Source organism: Osmerus eperlanus, chromosome 1, assembly GCF_963692335.1.
Source record: "Osmerus eperlanus chromosome 1, fOsmEpe2.1, whole genome shotgun sequence".
NCBI classification, from domain to species: domain Eukaryota; kingdom Metazoa; phylum Chordata; class Actinopteri; order Osmeriformes; family Osmeridae; genus Osmerus; species Osmerus eperlanus.
Window position 1 is genome coordinate 7,278,815 of NC_085018.1, and position 26,326 is coordinate 7,305,140.

Genomic DNA, 26,326 nt, shown 5'->3' on the forward strand with positions numbered 1-26,326 from the left:
TGCATTAGCAAAACACAAAAAAGTGGCTTCCTCCCAAGATCTCTACAGACCGTGCAGCTAATTTAATGTCAAGCTTATTTACGTTATTGGGGGCATATTTCAGTTACAGTACCAGATGGTAGGCTACTGTTTGAATCGCGATTCCATCTGAGATAGCTACTGCCGGTAACGTTGTTGTTAGAATAATCTTCAAAGGGGGTTCTTTATTAATGAATGAATGAGTAGGGTAAATGCCTGAAGATATCACTGTGGTAATTTGCATTACAAATGGATACGGACAACGGCATGTCTTTAGTCTGCTGGCATATTTACTGAACTGCTTCCATGACAACCCACTGATAAATTTATACAGCCCCAGGTACGGGGCATCCAGAGGGTCATACTACAATCACGAGAAGGGAAAAACTTGTCATAGAGATTAGGACCATTTTAGAAAAAATAAAAAGTTAACACCAACATTTAGTAACTAAATCCATTGTTATGCCTACAAAATTATTTTAGATATAGTTTATGCTAAGTTTAGCTAACTTGCAAATACTGAGGATGGCCTACCGAAGTTGAGTAAGCCAATGCTAGCTGTAGGATATACAACATTTCACTGGGTCTTGCAGCGCTGCTTGATTTACTGAAATTATTATGAAATGTTATGTTCTACTAGCCATTTGCCTACTTTAGCAAATCACAGTATTTCCCACCCCTGATAGTGTAACTGAGACGACACAGTAAATAATTTAGTAATAAGCTTTTTTATAAAGATGACAGATTTAAAAGCATTTTTTTTTGCTGCTCATTTACAACTGAAAATACGAGTGAAGTGTAGAATGAAATAGATGTCTTCTCATTTCCCCTGCAAGAGGCAGCCTCATCGTTGAAACAAAACGAATAAATTGGGCAGACCGGTGTAAAAATTGACCTAATCTCTATGACTTAAACGTCATTTTAAGTTTTTCCCTTCTCATGATATTTTCAGGCATTTAGCCTACTCATTGCATTCATTCATTAATAAAGAACCCCCTTTGAAGATTATTCTACGACGTTGCCCGGCAGTAGAAGATGGAATCGCGATTCAAACAGTACCATCTGCTAACGGAAAATATGCCCCCCAAAACGTAAATAAGCTTGACATTTATTTAGTGGAAAATCGCTCATTCATAAAAAGCTCACTGGTAGCGATCATTGTCAGTAACAACGCAAAATGCGATATAGCCCTGTGTGGAGAAGCTGCCCCGGTAAATTGTACTACTACGGCACAGTACTAGACTACTGCTGTGTTCGTCTTGGTAGCGATTGCGTTGGTTGAATTGGATTTAACGTTCCGTTGTACGGTTTAAACTGAAATTAATTATTTTCATGAACAGATTGACAACGTTTAGGCTGTGGCAATGAAGTTCAGGTTAGTAGTTAGATAGACTTTTGATTTAAGTAAGGGGAGTGCCGAACATGTTCTGTCGCCGTTTGACTTCCTACAGCTGTGTAGATGTTTTTGTAGTGTCTCGCGTAGGCTACAGCGTTGCAGTGAGCAACACTGGTTTGAAACCACAGGTAATGGTAATTTCACCAACAAATCGTTTACTAATGTCAGAATAAATCCTACAACGAAAATGTATATGTGAGGAATGTTTATTTTAACGATTGAAAACAGATAACGCTACATCATAGACCACTGTAGTATGTGTTGCCCGGGCAACACAGGCTAATGTCATGATGCTAATACTTCAGTGAAATAGTAGACTACTGTTTCCGAAAGTAGATGTACTTCCTTAATAATATCAGCTTATACTGTACATTACACATCACAATTGTGTGTCATATCACAAAGTAAAATGAGTAAATAGTTATCACCCTGGCCTCTTTGCTTGTGGCGTTCCTGCAGCTGCCTTGCAGTAAAGCTATAGTTAGCCTAGCTATCCCCCAAGTTAACAGATGCAAAACGAATGTTCTGCCAAAGGTAGTCACGCGTGTTTTCGTGACGTTAGTGACGTAGTGACGTTAGTAACGTCAGTGACTGTGGCTAGCAAATTAGCCACCGTTAGCTTCACTTTTCGCCACAAAAACTTAACTTAAGCCCAAACCATTCAACGGAACATAAATTCCAATAGAAGCAACGCAATCGCTACCAAGACGAACCTTTTGACACCGCCGTTGTGTATGTAGGCCAAATATTGACTGAGTTTTAGGGGGGCGAAAATAAACAATAAACAATAAATAATAATATATATGTGAGAGAACAAAGGTTGTGCTCTCGCCGAAGGCTTGAGCACACCCAATTATCTAGGTATTTACCACCTTGGTGCCAATCGGTAATACCCAATAATACAGAAATCCTAACCAGTAATAACCAGCACGTTTGTATTTAGTTAATGGGTAAATACTTCGAATTATCTAGGTATTTACCACCTTGGTACCAATCGGTAATACCCAATAATACAAAAAACATACCCAGTAATGACCAGCACGTTAGTATTTAGTTAATGGGTAAATACTTCAAATTATCTAGGTATTTACCACATTGGTACCAATCGGTAATACCCAATAATACAGAAATCCTACCCAGTAATGACCAGCACGTTAGTATTTAGTTAATGGATAAATACTTCGAATTATCTAGGTATTTACCACCTTGGTACCAATCGGTAATACCCAATAAAACACATAACATACCATTTACTTTCTATTTAAATACCTAGTACTTAAGGGACTGTAAAAGGAAGGGTTACCCCAATTTACACAAAACGTACGATTTAGTTGTTTGTCCTTTTGTGTCATTTGAACGATTGGACCGTGTGTCCCAAGTCGCTTTAGTTCGAATTTTTCTTCCAAAGAAAACAGATGAGAAAGTAAATAATCCACCTCAAAGGTCAGTGGCCTGTGGGATGAATTAATTTAGCCCAAATTAGCAGCAAATCAAGGGGGCGTGCCTCAAAACCTGTCACACACACTATGAAGATGAATGGTAGCTGAAGCGTTTGGGCTGGAAAAAATAAGCCCATTTAGATCTTTTTAGTTTTTCTTGTGACTATTTGCTGTTTCTGCTCTAGGTGCCACCAACATTTGTAACACTGTTGTAAGGTTTATTAACAATCATTTTCTCAACTTTATTGTAAAAGATAGGGAGGGCTTAGCCCTGTTCGCCCATTTATACCAGCCGTCCCTGGTGATTAGGTTCTCTAATACATGTTCAAATTATATATTGTCCCTTCACTGTGGACTGCTTTGGTAGCATTATTTAAGCAGCACAATCATGCCAACAAAAAAACTGAAATTAAAATTGAATTGAGAGAGAGAAACAGAGAGAGAGGGAGAGGCGTGGGTGTATGCATTTTCCTGTGTGTATGTGTGTAGAGGTAAATCCTCTCCTCTCATTGGTAGATTGTGGTTTAGCAGGTAGAATTGGCTGGGGGCCAGTATTCCTGCAACACTTAGTCACATGGGACTGATCTCACACACACACACATATGCACACAGGGAGCAGAGAACAGCATACTGTATGATTGCACAAACACCGCCCCCATTGCTCTCCTCCCCCTTTCCTTATCCCTCTTTCTTTCACATACACGCGCACACACACAGAAAAAAGAGGAGGGCTCTTGTGTCCGCATAGTGAGGAGCTGTGTCTAGAGAAACAGAGAGGGGGGATAGTGCTGGAGCAGGAGAAACGAGAGAACGAAGCACAACGAGAGAGAGAGAGAGAGAGAGAGAAGAGAAGAGAACAGAGTTGAGGACAGAAGGAGCAGCTCTCTGGATTCCCTTCCAGACACTAAAATTTTCATGACATCCTCCATTATTGAATCAGCAAGTGCTTCTCTCATTCCCCCTATCATCACCGCTCCTGTTTTTCTTCTCCACCTGCCGTGGGGTTTGCGCACGGGTGTTTGAGAAAGAGCACGCGTGCATGTGTGAGAAAGGGCATGCGTGCGTGTGTAAATGCGAGAGTGTGTGAGACGTTAACCATCGCTTATCGCTGGACTGTTGGATCAAAATGGATTTCTATTCTGAGGGTTGTCAGTCCTCTCTGGGATTGGAGTGTGTCTCTCTAGCTCTGCTCTTCTCCACCACGCCACACATACACTCGGTTGCAAGAGAGAGAGGACTGTAGAAGCCGCCTGCATTAGCTCTACAACACGGTGTAGGTTCGACTCTCCACGTCTCCCAATGAGATGGACTTACTCTCAATACAATTGCTCTCATGACAAATGGATATGAATTCAGTTTTGATTGATTTTAATGCTGTTCTTTATTTTGGAATCTGAAAACGACTGTTTCTTCTCCTGGAGGTGTTTTCCTGTTGACATCCAGGCCCTGATTTTATATTCTGTTGTTTTGTGTTTGCTTCTCAGACGAGAAGGAGGACGTAGTGTTGGGAAGTCTTCCACTGCTCAGCTTCCAGATCGGGGTGCTGCAGCCGTCCGATAACATCGGCCGCAAGCACGCCTTTAAGGTCAGTCACCCCGCAGCTCGCTCACCTACCAGGAAGAGGAGTGTGTGTGGGGGAGGTACTATTGATGTTACCAGGTTGACATGGATCTGAGATATTGGGGGGTGGGGGGGTTAAGTGTGGCAGAGTGATTGAAAGTGTGTATGTGTAGGGGTGTGTGTATGTGTAGGGGTGTATGTGTGTGTGGGGTTGGGGGGGGGGAGGGTCTGAGATGTTGGGTGAGTGAGTATCACTCGACAGATAGACTTAATTGTTGCACCTGGGACACTGACAAGGTTAGAGGTGAAATATCTGTGATGTCCGGAATGACTGGGGAGGGCTGTAAGGGTGTGTGTGAGACAGAGAAAATTGGTTTCAGGAAACGGAGGTTTGTTCCGTGTTCTATGAGACACACAGAGCACAGATGAGAAGACCTGGGGATGAGGTGTGCAACTGTTTGTTTGACTAGGCATCTTTTGGTATACTTTGCACCTGAATGCATACAAAAACAAATAATGGAGAAGGGGAGAGAGAGATGTGGAGCACATAGAGAGGAGGAGACAAGGAACCATGGATTGCGAGAGTAACCAAGACAGACAATGTGTGTGTGTGTGTGTGTGTGTGAGAGAGAGCGAACAAGAGAGGGTGGGAGATTGAGCTGTCACCCTCTATCCCCTTTCATAGTGTCGCTTGCAGGAGCTCCATGCACACTAAGAAATTAGGCCAATTTCATTCTTACATAAAAACGTCCACATAATGTGACATACACCATCAACGGTTTACACAGATTTACCACAAAATGGATAGGGTGAAAATGAGGGAGGCTAGCGGCGCTGTCACCCTTAAAGCTAGATATCCTTCCGAATGTGTCAAGGTTGGGCCTCAGGCAGAAGGAACATAGTGGCTAGTTGTTATGGCATTGGTTATGTTGAGAACAAAGTTGTCTATGTATGTTGTCTTTGTGTTGCTGATGTTGATCCAACATGTACAGTTAGGTCCATAAATATTTGGACATTGACACAATTTTCATCATTTTGGCTCTGTATACCACCACAATGGATTTGAAATGAAACAATCAAGATTGTTGATTAATTTCAGGGTATTTACATCCAAATCAGGTGAACGGTTTAGGAATTACAATACATTTTATATGTGCCCCCCCCCTTTTTAAGGGACCAAAAGTAATTGGACAATTGGCTGCTCAGCTGTTCCATGGCCAGGTGTATGTTATTCCCTCATGGGAGTTCGTTATTTCATTGACAAGGAGCAGATAAAAGGTCTAGAGTTCATTTCAAGTATGGTATTTGTGTTTGGAATCTGTTGCTGTCAACTCTCAATATGAAGTCCAAAGAGCTGTCACCATCAGTGAAGCAAGCCATCGTTAGGCTGAAAAATCAAAACAAACCTATCAGAGAGATAGCAAAAACATTAGGTATGGCTCAATCAACTGTTTGGTACATTCTTAAAAAGAAAGAACGCACTGGTGAGCTCAGCAACACCAAAAGACCCGGAAGACCACGGAAAACAACTGTGGTGGATGACAGAAGAATTCTTTCCCTGGTGAAGAAAAACCCCTTCACAACAGTTGGCCAGATCAAGAACACTCTCCAGGAGGTAGGCGTATCTGTGTCAAAGTCAAAAATTAAGAGAAGACTTCACCAGAGTAAATACAGAGGGTTCACTACAAGATGTAAACCATTGGTGAGTCTCAAAAACAGGAAGACCAGATTAGAGTTTGCCAAAAAACATCTAAAAGACCCTGTACAGTTCTGGAACAACATCCTATGGACAGATGAGACCAAGATCAACTTGTACCTGAATGATGGGAAGAGAAGAGTATGGAGAAGGGAAGGAACTGCTCATGATCCAAAGCATACCACCTCATCAGTGAAGCATGGTGGAGGTATTGTTATGTCGTGGGCATGTATGGCTGCCAATGGAACTGGTTCCCTTGTATTTATCGATGATGTGACTGCTGACAAAAGCAGTAGGATGAATTCTGAAGTGTTTCTGGCAATATTATCTGCTCAGATTCAGCCAAATGCTTCAGAACTCATAGGACGGCGCTTCACAGTGCAGATGGACAATGACCCGAAGCATACTGCGAAAGCAACCAAAGAGTTTTTTTAAGGCAAAGAAGTGGAATGTTCTGCAATGGCCAAGTCAATCACCTGACCTAAATCCAATTGAGCATGCATTTCACTTGCTAAAGACAAAACTGAAGGGAAAATGCCCCAAGAACAAGCAGGAACTGAAGACAGTTCCAGTAGAGGCCTGGCAGAGCATCACCAGGGACGAAACCCAGCGTCTGGTGATGTCTATGGGTTCCAGACTTCAGGCTGTCATTGACTGCAAAGGATTTGCAACCAAGTATTAAAAGTGACAATTAGATTTATGATTATGTTAGTTTGTCCAATTACTTTTGGTCCCTTAAAAAGGGGGGGGCCACATATAAAATGTATTGTAATTCCTACACCGTTCACCTGATTTGGATGTAAATACCCTGAAATTAAAGCTGAAAGTCTGCACTTAAAGCACATCTTGATTGTTTCATTTCAAATCCATTGTGGTGGTATACAGAGCCAAAATGATGAAAATTGTGTCAATGTCCAAATATTTATGGACCTAACTGTATGTGTGTGTGAGGAGTGTGTGTGGGTTTAAGTACCCACAGCCAGAAGCAGATAATACAGGTGCCAGAGAACTGTGATGATGCAACATCAACAATGACACACACCTGTGTAGACCTAGGACCAACTCCTGGAGCCTTGATGGAGTTTCAATCTGCTTTCCAATCCAACTTTATATTTCTTGATATGAGTCATTTGGTCTGGGAGCATTTTGTCTCCAACTATTCTGTGCAATGATCTGAAAATCTTGTAGAGCTTGTCTAAAGGTTTTTTTTTTTTTCAGTAAGCTGTTTTGGTATTAAGGAGTAGCTATTTTGTCGGGGGGGGGGACTATCTGATCACACTGGTTATGTGATCAGCCCTGGTGAGCTGATCACACATACCCAGAAGGGAATCATAGGCAGCAACGTCAGTGATGGACTGGACAGAATCTCCTTACTGCCCCCCAGTAGGTGACTAAGACCGCATTTGCTTTCTGACTGTGTGTGTGTGTATGGGGCGTATTCCGTGCCCTGGTTTATATACAAAGGGCTCACTAGCATCTGCATATGCCTGTGTGATGATATCAAACCTCTGAACGCACTCAAGCAATTTACATACATTTACAAGTGACACACGTCACGTAGGTCACACCTACGCCACATGAGCACTACATCTAACTCTTTGATAGATATCTAGGCGTATGTACAGGCAGTTGTTATTTGTGCTTCGCATACTATGTTTCAGTGCAGCACAGTAACACCTGTGCACACCTGCCCGCCAAGACGCGAGCTCTTTTGGCTACATCAAGGGATCACTGTTTCGAAATTTGTTTTGTGCCATTAGTTTCCAGTCGCTAGTAGGTTAAATGAAAAGAAAGTGAGTTGGGTAGTCCTCAGTCGCTTTCCTTGTCTGGCAGAGATGGCAAAAGTGCACATCCTTCACTTAAGTAGAAGTAGCCTTCCGATACGAAAGTTGAAGTACTGACTACACTTTCACTCAAGTAAAAGTACAGAAGTATGGGCTCTGACATATACTTAAGTAAAAAGTAGTGGTGTAGTGTCACGCTGGTAACTGGACCTCACCTGCCAAATTTGTCACTATGAAATCAGGGACAAAGCGTGGCCTGCGGAAGCAGAACGGTATGGTTTTGTGTGAATATACAGTGTATTGTTGTAAGACATTTGTCATAACGATAGCTATTTGGCAAATTGCCGCATTTACTCAACATATACTGATGCACGTGAGTGGGTTCTGTGATTGGATGATGACTGGTGTCTGATCATTTTCAAGTGTCTTGACTGCTGCTGCTGTTGTAGCCTCAGTCAGTGGTTAGATCAACGTAGCAGTCAATAAACGGGACATGGGAGGTCACATACAGTATGGGGACAAATTAATTAGGCCCAATATAAGGGATGTTCGGCTAACAGTACTGTTGGAAACCCTAACCTCACATAATACATTAATACAAAAAGACACTATAGACATGCAGCGCATTCGCCAGGACTCATTTTTGACGCCGACAATTTCCAACATCTTCCTCATATATGGCCATGGGTGATCAGGAATGTCTCTATTCTCAGTCATGTCGACATAGCCAACTCCTTCTGTCTAATCCATAACGTTAGCCATTCTTGTTTTCTTCTGCCTTGCTCCATGGTAGCTTCGTAGACTAGCTTACATTTGTTGTGCTTAATAACCAGGAAAAGGAGTGAAAGTAAAAAGTTGTCAGAAAGATAATTCGTACCAATACCAGAAAAATCTACTTATGTGCAGTAAAGAAGTATTTGTTCTTAATTACTTCCTACTTCCAACTAAAGAACACAGACATTCATCTTACAACATAATGTTACGTTGTAGCTAACAAACTAAACTTGACCTGTATGGCTGACTATAAGTCAGTATTAATTAAAAGAACATCCAAGAGGAGGGCCATTTTGGCCTGTGTCTCATACACTGATCAACTACAGGCTATTAGTGTGAACAACCCTACATCAAATAAACCCCAATAGGAAGTAATCAACTCACATAACACACACAGTCATGGTAACAGTAAACACACACAGCCACCACTGTCATCAAACGTTAAACCTTAGCTGACATTACTACAACACTTACCAGAACATGAACACAATATTAATAAATCAAAATCAGAACATGAATTTGAGGCACCCTTGCGCCAACAGCATCAATGGAACAAACGGCCCCTACCTTGGGTCGCTACAATAAATAGGCTAGGTTACCCACAGTTGGCCGCAACTTGAAAGACAATAATAACATGGTGGATGTGAGTCCAGCCATGGCTTGTTTGTTTAACGCCTGGGACACACTGGCTGCGAAGCGCCTGGACGCGCCGTGCAGCGCCACGATCGGCTACGATCGGCTACGACTGAGCAAAAGCTGTTCACACCAGACGCGCATTTCTCTGCGCCGGTCACCAAGCCTTTCAGCTACTCTGAGCTTTCCTTTAAACATTGCATTGGCTATATCCCAGCATTGATCCTTATCTACGTTGTCCTTGTAAAATTGTTGCTGGGGGTCATACAACAACTCCCTGTGCTTTTCAACTTCGAGAATTCATTTGATGCTGATTTTAGAAATCAACTTGGTCGAACGCCTTTTCCAAATCCACAAAACATGTGTAGACTGGTTGGGCGAACTCCCATGTACCCTCCAGGACCCTGCTGAGGGTGTAGAGCTGGTCCACAGTTCCACGTCCAGGACGAAAACCACATTGTTCCTCCTGAATCCGAGGTTCGACAATCCGACGGACCCTCCTCTCCAGAACCCCTGAATAGACTTTCCCAGGGAGGCTGAGGAGTGTGATCCCCCTAAAGTTGGAGCACACCCTCCGGTCCCCCTTTTTAAAGAGGGGAACCACCACCCCGGTCTGCCAGTCCAGAGGCACTGTCCCCGATGTCCACGCGATGTTGCAGAGTCGTGTCAACCAAGACAGCCCTACAACATCCAGAGCCTTAAGGAACTCCGGGCAGACCTCATCCACCCCAGGGGCCCTGCCACTGTGGAGCTTTTCAACCACCTCGGCGACCTCAGCCCCAGAGATAGAAGGGCCCCCCCCAATGTCCCCAGACTCTGCCTCCACGTCGGAAAGCGTGTTGGTGGGATTAAGAAGGTCTTCAAAGTATTCCTTCCACCGGTCCAAGACGTCCCCCATCGAGGTCAGCAGCGCACCATCCCCACCATATACAGCGTTGACAGTGCACTGCTTCCCCCTCCTGAGTTGCTGGATGGTGGTCCAGAAACTTTTCGAAGCCATTCGGAAGTCATTCTCCATGGCCTCGCCGAACTCCTCCCACGCCCGGGTTTTTGCGTCCGCGCCCGCCAAAGCCGCATTCCGCTTGGCCTGCCGGTACACATCAGCTGCCTCTGGAGTCCTACCAGCCAATAAAGTCCGATAGGCCTCCTTCTTCAGCTTGACGGCTTCCCTCACCTCCGGCGTCCACCACCGGGTCCGAGGGTTACCGCCGCGACATGCACCGACCTCCTTGCGTCTGCAGCTCCGGTCAGCCGCCTCAACAATGGAGGCCCGGAACATGGCCCATTCGGACTCAATGTCCCCCCCCCGAGACATGATCGAAGCTCTCCCGGAGGTGGGAGTTGAAGCTCCTTCTGACAGGGGATTCTGCCAGCTGTTCCCAGCAGACCCTCACATTACGTTTGGGCCTGCCAGGCCTGACCGGCGTCTTCCCCCACCATCGTAGCCAACTCACCACCAGGTGGTGATCAGTTGACAGCTCCGCCCCTCTCCTCACCCGAGTGTCCAAGACATTCGGCCTCAGATCCGACGACACGACTACAAAGTCTATCATCGAACTGAGACCTCGAGTGTCCTGGTGCCAAGTGCACATATGGACACCCTTATGCTTGAACATGGTGTTCGTTATGGACAAGCCGTGTCTACCACAGAAGTCCAACAACAAAACACCGCTCGGGTTCAGATCGGGGGGGCCATTCCTCCCAATCACGCCCCTCCAGGTCTCACTGTCATTGCCCACATGAGCATTGAAGTCCCCAAGGAGGACGAGGGCATCTCCGGGATGAGCGCTTTCCAGCACCCCTCCCAGAGACTCCAAAAATGGTGGGTACTCTGCGCTGCCGTTTGGTGCGTAAGCACAAACAACAGTGAGGACCCGTCCCCCCACCCGAAGGCAGAGGGAGGCTACCCTCTCGTCCACCGGGGTGAACCCCAACGTACAGGCGCTGAACCGGGAAACAAGTATTCCCACCCCAGCTCGACGCCTCTCACCGAGGGCAACTCCAGAGTGGAAGAGAGTCCAGCCCCTCTCAAGGAGACTGGTTCCGGAGCCGATGCTGTGCATTGAGGCGAGGCCGACTATATCTAGCCGGAACTTCTCTACCTCGCGCACCAGCTCTGGCTCCTTTCCCGCCAGCGAGGTGACGTTCCACGTCCCTAGAGCTAGCTTCTGCAGCCGAGGATCGGACCGCCAAGGCCCCCGCCTTCGGCCGCTGCCCGTCTCACACTACACCCGACCCCCATGACCCCTCCTGCGGATGGTGAGCCCACTGGAAGGGGGTCCCACGTTGTCTCTTCGGGCTGTGCCCGGCCGGGCCCCATGGAAAAAGGCCCGGCCACCAGGCGCTCGCCATCGAGCCCCACCCCCGGGCCTGGCTCCAGGAGGGGGCCCCGGTGACCCGCTTCCGAGCAGGGGCAACTGAGAACCATTGTTTGTTTTCTTCATGGTAGGTTTTTGAGCCACACTTTGTCTGGTCCTTCGCCTGGAACCTGTTTGCCTTGGGTGACCCTACCAGGGGCATAAAGCCCCCGACAACATAGCTTCCAGGATCACTAGGACACGCAAACCCCTCCACCGCGGTAAGGTGGTGACTCAGGGAGGGGCGAACCCCCAAGTCGATTTCTAACTTATATGGACAGAATTTCTAGGCGCAGCCAGGGCGTTGAGGGGGTCCGGTTTGGTGACCTCAGGATCGGGTCGCTGCTTTTTGCGGATGATGTGGCCGTGACCTTCAGCACTCACTGGAGAGGTTCGCAACCGAATGCGAAGCAGCTGGGATGGGAATCAGCACCTCCAAATCTGAGGCCATGGTTATCGACCGGAAAAGGGTGGAGTGCAATCTCCAGGGTCGGGGAGGAGATCTTGACCCAAGCGGAGGAGTTCAAGTATCTCGGGGTCTTGTTCACGAGTGAGGGAAGAATGGAGCGTGAGATCGACAGGCGGATCGGTGCGGCGTCCGCAGTGATGCGGGCTCTGCATCGCGTGACAACTCGTTTCTCTCAAACAAACAAAACTACTACGGGCATGCTAGCTCAACGGATCAATCCGTTTATTTGCATTCGTTTTCATCAGGGTAAACACATGTAAAGGACGTTCGTCTACAACTTTACAAATGTTCACCGTAGTCTACAATTAATGGAGTAAAATCTTAATAACATGTTTTTTTATTCAAATATATCAACTAATATGGTGTATTTCATCATCCTGCAGCCGATTTCGCAAGCGTCTCGCGAAAAAATTCGACCAGCAGGCGATCGCGGCGCTTGGCAGCCAGTGTGGTCGGTCCCATTTGATAACATGGGCGCCAAAAGAAAAAAGGAGGCGCTTCCAGGCGCGTCGCAGCAGATCGCAGGCAGTGTGTCCCAGGCGTTAGGCTGTTCATCGTAGCGATTGGAAACTACAAAAATTGTAATAGCGCAAAACAAATTGCGGACCAACGATCCCCTGATATAGATGTGCTTTCTGTGCTGCGCTGGCATGTCAGCTATGCGCAGCACTAATAATGCCTGCCTATATGCAAGCCTTATCAAATGTAATATGCGCTAACTAGAGAGGGTACAATTTCTGGGAAAATTGTGGGCTGTGCTTGCGTCAGTTGCAGATGGTTCAGTTTTTTTTACTGACATTTTACAACTGATATTTCTGTATATTTTATATGAAGATTGCATAGATTTAAAAGCATACATTTGTTGCTGCTCATTTACAATTCAAAATACTAAGAGTGACGTGTAGAATGAAACGGTTGTCTTCTCATTTCCCCTGCAAGAGGGAATGGTGATCGGCTATATAGCAGCCTAATAGTTGAAAAGTTGCATCAAAATGAAGAAATTGGGCGTCCGGTGTAAAAATGGTCCTAACCCTTATGACTTAATGGACGTTTAAAGTGGTCATTTACTGATTTTATAAGGTATTTCACACTGTTCCTTAAGGTCTCCAAATAGGGTATGTAACATTGGTTGGGCTGAAAAAGGCCCGGGTGCGGTTCTATGCACCCTAATGCACCCTGTGAAATAGCCCTAGAATAAAACCAGCTATTTTCTCCCTTTTATGGTATGCTCATGAATATTTAGATGAGCTGCACGCTGATTAGTTGGTTTACAACGAGTGAAGCTGCAGAGCAAAGATGCAACACAGCCAACAGCACTCACGGAAACATCGAAGGTGGAGACTTGAAATAAAAATTTGCAAATAAATCTTGTGTCTACACAACACTGTTTTCAACAGATGGCTAGATATCATTTGAAATTATAACGTTAGTTGTTTCCACTTCTGTTGTCAAAGCAAACGGGATCGACTTAGGTGGGTAAAGTTACAGCTTAGCAACCAAACTATCGTGATTCAACTCGGCTTCAGTTAGCTAGATATCTTCTAAATAAAAAATAACCTGACAAAGATCTGGACAAACATGCATCGTGAATTGTAGATTTACATGACAACACAGGTTATTTATTAGAATGAAACACAGGAACATGAAATAACGGAACATGAAATAACGTCAGGAACATGAAATAACGCGTTAGCCCCATTGCCAATAAACTAAATCATCACACATTCTACCTATGCTAGATACAGGATATGTTAGCATTGCTAATAACTGTCAGCGACAACATCATACTACAGCTTGCGGTTGTGATGAACATAAGGTCAGAACAGCACCTCTTTTCAGCAACAGCTTCATAGCAAATCCTGCTTTACATTGTCCCAGGTTTTCAAAACTGTCCTTGGTGAAATGGTTCGAGCAAATGTGTAATTGAGGGTCGAACTGCACAGGGATCTTCTACGGTAGACAAACATCAGCCATGCCCGTCGAGTGTTTGGTTCCTTGGGAAGACTATGAAAAGTGTCAGCATTCCCTGCAGGGCTCTACGCTAATGTTTTCACCAAGGAGTACATGTGCTCCTAAATGAAAAAATTTAGGAGCAAACAAAGAAATTCAGGAGCAGTGTTTTTTTATTGTATTCGTTTATTAAACATAACTTAACACAGGGGCGTTGTTAGACCCTTTACTGGGACACCTGCTGTGTCCCAGTAAAATCTAAAGTTTGAGTTTTAACAATTTACTTTATTAGTCAGTGCATTAATTAAGGTTGATAATCCCGAAAAAAAATAAACGCAATATCCCAATCAACGCATGTAAAATCAAAGCAGTTTAACCGAAAACACAAAGCTTGCATTAACTATAGATGTCCCTGCCAAAGCTGATATCAAACTTGAACCTGAACTAGACAACTAGCAACTTTCACTCTGATAGAACTAGAACAAATAGTTTAAGAAACATGTATATAGTTGTAGTTAATATTTTCTTAAAATACTGGGACATTAGAGTCTATGTAAGCACGCCACGGATTAAAAGGCTTGGTAGTCAAAGTTAGGTAGACCCAGAGCCATATAAAGAGTTGGGACACTTCCATAGACTTCCATTGTAATCGAAGAAGGCAGAAGTAAAGCGTGTCATTTGCGACCTATAGTCCCAAACATTGTATTTTGCAACGTTCAACCCCATTCATGTTCAGTGTTACGAATCAAGTTAGCTGTTTTGAAAATAGTTTTAAAATAATGCAGTAATTTGATCAATTTACCAGCTAACTTGGTTCATCACACTGAACATGAATGGCGTAATAGTTTGTGAAAGACCCAGAGAAACACAAATATCCGACGAGGCAAAATCCCGGACAATTTTGGAATCCCTGCCGGACGCATTTTTTAGGTCTCGAAAAGAGGACGTCTGGTCACCCAAATTTTAGCCTATATAGCCAGCTTTACTTAAAGTTTATTGTAAGATATAGCTTGTTAGATTCTAAATGCTCATCTGATTAGAGCTAGCAACAATGAATTGCAGATTGAAGGGTCCCCAATCGTCCAGCTAGCTGTCGACGCTCGGCAGGAATTTCAGGTCCACTCACTAAAAACAAACTTGGTTGCCTTGTATATTCTGTTCTATTTACCAAACTCCTTTCTTGTCTTAAATTGAGCTAGTGTGAGCTACAGTATGGTAGCTAGCATAGCCATTTCTAGCTCTGCTTCACAATTGCTGCCTAGTGTTATAAGTTAATGTAATACATAAATGTTAATAAAGTATCAGACATATACATAATACAACACACCAGTAACCAATTGATATTATGTGTTAATATAAAGAAAATGTCAGTAAATCGAGATGCTGCTACTGTCTGTCCCGTTGAAAACCATTCAAACAGGTTGCCAGCAGTGTTTTTTTTAGCGAGCTACTTGAACCAAGTGATCACGTGTCGGCGAGATCAAAGAGTGTTGTAACTCTTTTTATATGGCTCTGGCCCATTGGTTGCGAATCGTTGCGAATCGTCGCTCACGCGTCATTATGCTATGTTCACATCGTGCAGTCGCAACTCCGTGACTTGCTTTCCATGTGAAATCAATGGTATGCTTCACTTCATCGCGCTGTTGTTCCGTGTATTGACAAAAGCCCGTCACTCGCGCACTGTGCTCGTAAATTATTTTTCAAGTTCGCACATACCTATTTCTAGGCGCAAATGCGAGTGAAATACTCGCACTGTAGAGCCCTGCCCTGTACAGCCTGGAACACTGCATTTACGACCGTGGTCCATTTTCAATATCCTAAGAAAAACTTCCACACTTCCTTCTTTGTAATTCCCGTGGAAGTACACAGAGCAGTGCGCAGATAAACAAGTGTCTGAGATTTAAATTTTGGGGCGTGACAAAGGTACAGACCAGAGCCAAAAAAGGTGGAACTGACGTCAGTTATGTGTTTTTTTGGAAATCGACCGTTTTACAGTTTACCGTAAAACGCTCCAGGAAAACTGGAGTGTCAATGGGACTTGAGGTTCACTGTCTGTATGTCCATTTTACCCACCGAACTGTCGTTATTCAACTATGACAAGGTAAACTTGGTTTTGCAGTCAATTACCCCTTTAAAGATCCTGTAAAGCAAATTCCATGATTTGCTTCTCAGTACATACGTGTGAAATGAGTTCCTGGAAGCATGTGCAAAGCGCGAAAACTTTGTCGCACTGAAATGTGGAGTTAGACCGTAGAACAGTTTCTCTTCCGTTTTCAGATCAGGTTTTAATGGGCTGAGCCAAAAAATGACCGATCTACATCTCTTTGACCAATCTACATCAGATCACTGAATGGCTCCTCCTGCTGTACTGTTATTGTAGCCTACATCAGCTAACTAGCTAGCTTCAGGATGTCTCCCTCCACCCGCAACTGCATCTTCCCTGGATGCAAGAACTTCAGCTGCTCTGCAACACTATTTAATTTCCCTATTGATGAGGAAAGGAAAAATAGGTGGATTGATTTTGTGAAGAGCCACGCTGATGGAAAGCTTCTGATAAACTCCAACAGCCGCCTCTGCAGTGACCATTTCAAGGCGGATAGCTTTAACATGGACCACAGACAGACAGGGTTCACGGACACACGGCTTCTCTTGCATCGCGGAGCCGTACCGAGCATCGCCCTTAGACACCAAATCTCACTCCAAGGTTTTTTTTTAAGTTGACGCCCTGTGATGAGTGTTGCTTAACTATAACTAGCTTACTGTTATTGTTAATGCCATCATTGTGGTGTTAACTGACACAACGTTGTATAACCATAACAATATTGTGGTTATCAGACATGATTTATTCATCTTCGTCTTTGCTACAGAAGTACATGTCAACAATCTATAATGACGCCTTAACATGCCACGATATCACTAATTACATTAGGCTATAATTACGTTTGTCATGCCACGAACATAACGTTCATTACAAAATTGTTAACTCTGCTTTAAAATCACAGAAATAAACTCTATAAACAAACATCTTGTATGTGTGCAACCATTTGTTAAACTGGCTACAGCAGGATACCACCAAAATCCACCGGGACCATTGCCTCAAGCCGAGGAGCGAGAGGTGGGGGTCTGGCCTATATGCACGCCTTGTTATCTATCAAACTGTAAGGTGTAGTGTAGGGCTGAACGATTATTAGCATTTGCGATAATATCGCGATGTGACAAAACAAGATTTTTGAACCACAAAGGCTGCGATTTTGGTCACGTGACATGCTCGACAGAACCTGACACAGACACAGACACATTTGTGTCACACAGACACACTAATGTGTCAAAGAGGCACAGTAAGTCAGTTGTGTGGGAATATTTTGGCTTTAAAAAAAGAAGATGCTGCGCAGTGTCAAGTATTGTGCAAAACCTGCCTGGCTAATGTTGCTACCTCACAGGGCAACATCAACAACCTAATTCAGCACTTAAAAAAACACCACAAAGCCATGTACGATAGTTGCATGGCTAAAATGCCGAACACCAGTGTGTCAGATAAGCCAAATACCACCCGAGTTTTGGTCTATCGGAAAATATTCAATTGGAATGTTTGAAATCACATATTTGTCATGTTGCGCTGTGGGACCCACATTCGAAGGATAACATATTTGTGACGCTACTCATTAATAAGAAAGAATAACGCACATGTTATTAGCCTACGTTTAACTTTGATTTACCAAAATATTTTCAAAGAGGTACAGGCGGTATGTTCTCCTTGATTTTTCTGAACTTTGTGTTATGCTGCTGACTGGAGTTCAATAGTATATATTTTTTATAAAAAATAAATCATATAATAATCGCATATTAAATCGCAATCACAATATTAGTCAAATTAATCGCAATTCGATTATTTTCCTAAATCGTTCAGCCCTAGTGTAGTGTTTATGTGGCAACTCACCAAAGTACACATACTTCACCTGTAGCAGGTACGCGGTGTATAGACTGTGCAGCTGCTCCAGGCACGGAATACGCCCCATATGTGTGTGTACGTGTGTGAGAAATTGAGGGAGGGAGGTGAAAGGGGTGTTTTGGTGACATTGAACAGTTTTTGTACTGACTGACAAACTGATAAATTAGGTGTTTCTTTAGAAGGATAAGCGTTCCTATGAAGAAGGGTTTGTGGTGTATGTGTTGGGAAACACCTACAGTATGTGCTAATCACCCTAGTGTTTCTATTTTCGCTAAAGATTGCTGATCAATAGTTAGTCTCAATGTTTTTTGTGCACCATTGCCTCTTTCTAAGATACCTGGGATTCCTGCCAGCCCACATCAAGAACAACACTGACAGTCTTTGGAGTGAAACATTGTATCTGCTTGGGTTAAATTTTCTTGAAATTATTTACAGCTCAGTGAATATATGTCATAACACTGTAGGGTATGTGGAGACGATGTGTCATGGCTAACAGGTATGTTTTGTTTTCTGACGATGTGTCATGGCTAACAGGTATGTTTTGTTTTCTGGAACTAGTTTACCCCAGGTAGAGAGAAAGAAACTGAGGGGGAATGTTTGTCTCTGTTTATGTGCTGAGGAGAGTACCTGGGTCTCTCTCTCTCGTAATACATTATTATCTAATATATGTACATATGTAGCCGGTGTAGAGCGTTAAACTCACTCCTCAGGTATGTATACCGACCACACGCTCCAGCGAAGCGTCAGCTTTTCGTTGGCGTAGTTGGTAGTGGTTACGCTTGGGATGTTGGAGTTGGCGGGTTTGATACCAGGTGTGGGTGAACGTCGGCCGAGTGTAACTCTGATGTCTGTTACACATACATACAGTATACAGTACATATAAACGTAAATCAAGGTAGCTTATCTGTAGGCAATGTTTTAACACACTCAAAATGGCTGACCTGACAGAGTGGCCTCACTGGTGTGTGTGAGCATGCGTGCGTTGGTGCTCTCCTCAGAGCTGCAGATAGGACAGACTCAGTGTCTTTTGTTGACTTGTGGCTTCAGTTAGGGATTACCCAGTCCTGGGTGTGGTCAGAGAAGAGGTTATTTACGACCCGGGTCCAGCACCCAGGCTTTATGACCCTGCCTTGTTCAGACTTGTATAAGAGGCAGGGTCACCAGTGTATGGCACCTCACAGCATTTTTTTTAACTGTGCTTTACCCCACCCACAACCAGTTAACCAGTAAATGATTAAACCAGAATATCTGCCTTTTGAATTTGTGAAAGGTGTGCATGACCAGTGTATTAGGATTGAGTTACAGCTGAAGGTGTGCCAGAGTATTTACATTTAGTCATTTAGCAGACGCTCTTATCCAGAGCGACTTACAGTAAGTACAGGGACATTCTCCCTGATGCAAGTAGGGTGAAGTGCCTTGCCCAAGGACACAATGTTATTTTGCACGGCCGGGAATCGAACCAACAACCTTCTGATTAATAGCCCGACTCCCTAACCGTTCAGCCATCTGACCCCATGTATGTGTGTGAGGTGTGTATGATTCCTCACAGACTTGAGACGCTTCATTGAGTTTTCAGCTGTGTGTGTTTGTGTGTGTGTACACGTGTATGTGTGTGTGAGTATGCACATGCATACATGATGTGTATACTTTGTATTTGTAAGGTTCACCAGTATCTTTGTGATTGAATTACACATGTGAGTGTGTTTGAGAGTGTGCGTATACACTGGGGGGGAGAGGTGCACACTTGGATGTGTATTGTACGATCGGGTGTACGGCACACTGAACGCAGTCACGTATCGAATGGCTCCTGAAAAGAGGCTTGTTGTTTCCTGCGGCTGTTTCAGACACTTCCTGTCCGTCTCTCTATTCAGTCTTCCAGCACCGGCGCAAGCTCAACCAGTTCCTCTGCTATATGATCCCTTCTACAGAAGACTATGAGATATCTAGACAGGTGTCTTTGTCTTGACTATCATGCAGAATATCTGGGTGTTCTCATGGCATTTTACAACAAAAATAGGTGTGTGTTCCTGTGTGTATGTGTCACTTGCCAGTTACATTGCTCTGCTCAGCCGTAAAGGAGAAGGGTGCCGTTCCACACAGTGCCTGCTCTATCTTGTTCCCAACAAGCAGTTTCTGCATGACAGATGTGTTTTCATGCACTCAGGGGTTAGTGAATGCTGGCGGACTGTACCAAGTCTGTCTACAGGGGTGTGAGAACTTTCCAAGAGAGCGTTCTCCAAGGCTGCTGAAGATGTAGCGTGGTGGAAGTGCCTGGTCACGTTGTTGTAAGGAAACAGGTGAAAGGAGAGAGAGAAAGGGGACACAGAAACTGGGAAAAGTGAGCAACTTGATTTAGTCAAAGCTAAAATATATGATGATCAATTTTTTTATTTCATCATCAAACTTGATCTGCCTGATCCTGTTTCAGCCTGTTTACATTTCAAATCCTTCTATCCTACAGAACATCAGAACCACTATAGTTAGCATTAAGCTTCTTTCAGTGTTAAGATACTTGTATTTGCAAGCATACCTGCTAATGGTTACACCGTAGAGCCTTTTAAGGCTGGGTGTGAGAGTGCTACCCTGCATGGATTATGAGCCATGCAGAGCTGAGTGCCAGCCTGCATTCCAAGAGCCTGTGTTGACTGGTGCTGCATTCTAAAAAGTTGTATTGACTGTATGTCTTGCAGGCAAGGCTGGGCTGGGTCAGGCAGATTCCAAAACATGAATGCAAACACACACACAGACTCCAATGCAGTCTACTGGCTCAGAATAGTGATGATTGAATATTAATGAAGGAAGTCTTACATAACAGACGCATCCAGGCGGATATGTCTTTGCTGCTCCAATAACCTCTAAGTCACCTTCACATGGCCAGGACTGGCCACACACACACACATACAAACACTAACACACAAGTTGTCCCAGATGATGGTTTCCCAGCCAGGCGTTCACTGATAAGACGTATGGTCGTACACAGGCAGCTTCTTAGCAGGCTGCTGTCCAGGGCTCCTCCAGGGTCACATTCCCCTGGGGACAGGGTCATCCCCGGGATAGAGATATAGGACTCTTGAACAGGCAGGGCATAGAGATGGAATTTGTAGATGGGCAACATGAAGATGGGAAGAAGATGGCTGAGAGGACAGCTTAGGTTGCTTGGACTTTGTGTGTGTTGAGACCATGTTATGAGACCATTAGTTATTTTCCTCCCTTTTTAAAATATCATGCTCCCTTTTCAACGTTCTCTCTCTCTCCTTGTTTCAACACTAATTCTCTCCTTCTTTCTCACTACATGTTTCAGCACTTACTCCCTCTCTCACTCTTTCTCTGTTTTCCCAGCTTCCTTATTCAGGGTCACTAGTTATGTTTGTGTTTACCTTGGCCTTCTCTGTTATCTGTGTGTGTGTGTGTGTGTGTGTATTTGGGTTTGTGTATCTTTGTGTGTCAGGACAACCACCAAGGTTTTTTTCCATATGTGGTTTTTGTTTTTCATGCACTCATTTACAGATAGCTGATATTGAATATAGGACCCAAAACTACTTTATAGATAATAATATAAAATCTTGGCTTAAAGCTGTGTTTAAAGGTGCTGATGCCAACCCTTAGAGTATGTGTGTGTGTGTGTCTCTGTGTTTGTGTGTGTGTCAGAGCCAGCCTTAGGACCTGCATCAGGGGCATGAGAGAGTTAACTAGACTTAGCTATTGTCTTAGCAAGACCAGAGCCCGTCTACGGAGAGCCTGTCCACTCCCTATTAAGCCCCGTTGTTGCAGTTCCACCAGAGGGGAACTGCAACATTGCAACACTGTTGCACATGTTGCAACACTGAAACATTTTGCCCTCGCGGGCGAGGGCAACATGAATGGGAGTCTATGGAGCTGGATGGCTAAATTTGTCTCTTTCGCCTGATTGTCGTTGAGAAATCTCAGATTTGATTGTAGCTTTTGCAAGTTCCACATGGATTATAGGTCGAAAGTTTAATGAACGAGTACTTATGTCCTTTTGATTTCTTACAGGGTGAGTCGTTGTTGCCCATAACACGCTAGCATTCTGCTAATGAATGCTGATTGTATGACGTCGTTGACATTTTAAAAGGCTTTTTAGAACAAAAAAGCGACTTTTAAAAAATCTAACACCCAACAGTATGTATTTTCTTTGCCTCTTATTTCGAATGCAACAAATTACAAGACAAAAAATTACATCCTGAGAAAAGTGGATTTTGAGGGGTATAGCTCCATAGACCTCCATTAATTCTGCACTCGCCTGTGAGCGTTTCCCGAGAGTGGCAGTTCTCCCCTTATTAGACATTCTCTGGCAAGACCTACAGTAGATACGAAGAGAACAGAAAAAGAGAAAGAGATGAAGACAAGTACAGTATAATGTAGCAGTTGTAGAACAGAAGAACACAACAATACAACTAAATTAAAGTGCATCACACATGGAAGAAATATCACACAAAACAAAAATTAACTGCAACGCTTGTTGACCCTGAATCTTAATGTGATAAATTTGTAATGTACCTGAATAAATGACTAAAAGACTTTGCAGAAACGTAACTTTCTTACAACATGTAAATACAACATTTAACACTCCCTAGTTCAACACTAACACCGTGTCCTAACTGGATGCGTTGCGTTGCTCGCGACGGGACGCCAGCGGCGTGACTAAAAGCAGTTAGATTGCCTTGTTTTCTGTTGGAATGTCCTAACTGGACGCGAACGACACACTTTTTGTCGGACGCCCTGTTTCTATTTATTTTTTGTCGCTCGCGTTGAAAGCTCTGTAGCACATGAAGTTATAGTAACGTGGTTAGTGTACATGACGTAACAGAAGTTAATTTGACGGATTCAGTGTGGACAGAGAGCGTCCGATGCTACGCGACTGTCGTACGATCGCATCCAGTTAGGACACGGTGTTACTCCCTCTTTCTCTCACTTTCTCTACTTTCCCAGCTTGTGTACTCATTGGTGTAGTCTACGTGATACGCAGGTATACGCCGTATACCCACTAGGAAAAGCCAAGGATTTCCGTATACCCACTTACAAAGGCGCGATGATACGTAACAACATTGTTTTGTGACAGAACGTTCTCGCTTTTATTCATAAATTCTCCCCGTATTGTGAATTAGTGACAATTGGATCTTTGTGGCTTCCGTTACCGTGCCCTGGATCTGACGTGACGTCACTTAAAGTTACTAAGCAACAAGTTGCCTTAAAAAAAAAAAGACGTTGTTTGGCTGCCATTCTTTGCGCAGTCTTTCATTTCTCGCAACTGCGTAGAGTTTTAACTACGTTTTAAAATAACGAGATATGAAACGTAAACAGACCCAAATAACACTACTTCAGTGTTTTCAAAAGTCTGTCGGGTCGGGTGACACTGCAGCTCCCACAGTCTCAGATCATGATGACCCGATCGTAAACGTTACCACAGAAAACCAGCCAGAAAATTCTACCGCAACGTTACTGTTACCTTGTAAGTGTCACTAACTTACATATGATATTGTGTGTCTGTGCGTGTGCCTGAGTACAACAGTAAACAGAATACAACGTTTATATTTACTTGTTTCAGATGATGAGAGAGATGGTGAGAACTCCTGGCCAGCATTGTGGACTGAAAGTCAGGCTAGGGAGTTTAAAAACAGGCATCCTTGGTTAGAGTGGAGGGACAGAAAGTTAGGTAGATATCAGCACACATGCAAAGTTGATATAAGCAATGGAAATTCATAAGGTCAATTACAATGCAAATGAGAGTAAATTCATGGTCATCTTAAATGTGCATTACATTACACAATTGAATTACTATATGGTAATAAAAATCAAGGAATAGTTGGAGCACTCACAGACTGAAACAATACCAAAAATGAAGCTCTAGGACATGTTTATTAATTAAAAACTACTGACGTTTTGATGCCACAGCATCTTCCTCAGAGTAATACAGACAAATACAGATTACTTTTGAGTAAATTTGGGCCCTGTTAAGCAAATGTTATTGCTAATAGATACAACATTTGAATTCTGATATTAGTTATGGTTTTGTATACTTCCAGGTTGTGCGTTCTGCAGCTCAACAAAATCAACCACCATCCTTACTGAAAAAATAATATCCATATCTGAGGAATGGGTGTACTTTAAGATCCAGTCATCCAGTACAAACAGATCCACAGCTCTTTCTTCTTTGCGTAACAAAATTAAAAGAAATGAGACATCGAGGGCACATGAAATAGCCCAGGAGCTCACTGAAAGGGGTAGGCAGGATGTACTTGGAACTTTGATGAAAACTATGTCAGAGACTGTGTTGGCTGAGACAGATGCTGTATTTAGAACAGCATACTACCTTGCAAAGATGAACCGACCTTTCACTGACCATGACAATCTTATTGCGCTTCAGGAACAAAATTGTGTTGACATGGGCACTAGTCTCCACTCGAGGAATCCACAAATCGTGGAACACATAGCAAAAGAGAAGCAGAACAAAATAGTTAGGCTACATCTCTCAGCCACAAATCTGCCATGATTGTAAACGTTAAAGCCTCAGTAGATGGAGCTACTCCTGAATTTCTGTTCCTAGAGCTAGTTGAGCTGGAGAGCCAAAGGACAGAGGGTATAGAAGAAGCTCTACTTAACTGTCTAGACAGTTAAGTAGAAGTAGAAGTCCTGAAAATTGCGATGGGTGGCCAGCAGCTTCCGTTCTGTAAAGGCTGTGTGGAGATCCTATGAAGCTTCTGAAGCGCACCATCAGAGTGCTGGCATCATTCAAAGACACCCCAGGAGAGAAATCAAAGGAGGCACTGACGGCACAGGCTTTGGGACAATTTAGATCAGTTCCGCTCGAGTCAAATGCAAAGCTCACACCAATCAATGCAAATCAGTTCCTACAAAGTCTGATTAACAACATGGAGAAGCGCCTCTAATTTGAAGGTGAAATGCTTCATGATCTCAGCATTCTGGATATAAGCAACTGGCCATCAACATCTGGCATACGGCATGGGGAGGCACAAGTAAAAAGACTGTGCAGGCGGTTCGATCTTTGTGAAGAGCAAGCAGTAAATGGTATGAGATTTCCTTGAGCACCCAGACAGTGAGCCTGAAAGCCTAAAACCTCTCATAAGATGCATGCAGACCATCCCTTGCAGCATTGCTGAGTGTGAAAGGGGCTTCAGTCTCATGAACAATGTTTGCACAGACAAGAGATCTAGACTGTTGTTGTCCAATGTGAGCAATTTGATGATGATCAGTAGGGCTGCAACAACGAATCGATTAAAATTGATTATTAAAAGCGTTGGCAACGAATTTCATTATCGATTCGTTGTGTCGCGCGATTATTACGCCACTCAATATGTCGCGGAGATGTTTGAGTATTAAAAAAAAAAGTTTAGTTGAGCGCGGAGCGCAGCGGAGGTAGAAGAAAGGCCATCGGAGAGACGTTGTTGAGTAACGTTGTTCTGAAACACATGGCGGAGGCAGAGAAATCAGTACGACCCAAGTCATCCAAGGTGTGGGAGCATTTCACACTAAATACATCGAAACAGTGTGTTAATTGACCGAGGACTTAGACTTATATAATATTTTTTGGAATATAAAACCTCAAACAGACACCAGAGTATCTTAACAATGTCTGGTATACTTCCACAGCCTTTACTTTTTCAATGAAGTTTCAAATAAAATGATAGAAAATCACTAATCTTTGAAAATAGCTTAATCCTCGCAAATCTTAACTGTTTTCAAAATTGTGTCAAAAAATCTTAAATATACACCAGATTATTCTAATAAAGTCTGGCCTACTTCCACAACCTTTCAATTTTCATTAAAGTTTTAAACAAAACTCAAATAAATTGCTCATCTTGGAAAATAGCATTAAATCCACGCTAATATTAATAACTTTTTCGAAATTGTGTGCCTGTTTGTGCACATTCTGAAGATTTTTTGCACTGTGAATTTGCACTGTCAGTTCTGTTTTTGAATAAAGGGCTGGAAATTAATGCTTTTTTGTTTTTGTTTTTTTATCCGATTCATCGATTAATCGAAAAAAAGAATCGACAGATTAATCGATTATTAAAATAATCGTTAGTTGCAGCCCTAATGATCAGCATCAATGGGCCCCCTGTAAGACTTTTTGAGCCAAGAAAGTATGTGACAACATGGACAAGAAGCCATCGCTCCGCCACACAACCAAGGAGGAAATGCACACAAACATATTTGGAAAGCATTGTAGACTACCAGGCTGCCCACCCATCTCTGTAGAGACTCTGGCTACGTTAAAATAGCCAAAAGAGGATCTGCCGATTTTCTGCAGGGTACTGCGTC

General features: G+C 43.5%; 1 protein-coding gene across 10 annotated transcripts in view; it reads left to right on the top strand.

Moving 5' to 3' along the window:
* plekha6 (pleckstrin homology domain containing, family A member 6) overlaps window positions 1-26,326 on the top strand; it is a 300,812-nt gene that overhangs the window by 207,456 nt on the left and 67,030 nt on the right. For all 10 annotated transcript variants that reach the window (XR_009929718.1, XR_009929719.1, XR_009929712.1 and 7 more), the window contains one exon: window positions 4,338-4,438. Coding sequence is in view for 2 of the 10 variants with exons in the window: in XM_062456283.1 (XP_062312267.1) it covers window positions 4,338-4,438 (101 nt within the window). In the remaining 8 variants the exon portion in view is untranslated. The remainder of the gene's footprint in view (window positions 1-4,337; window positions 4,439-26,326) is intronic.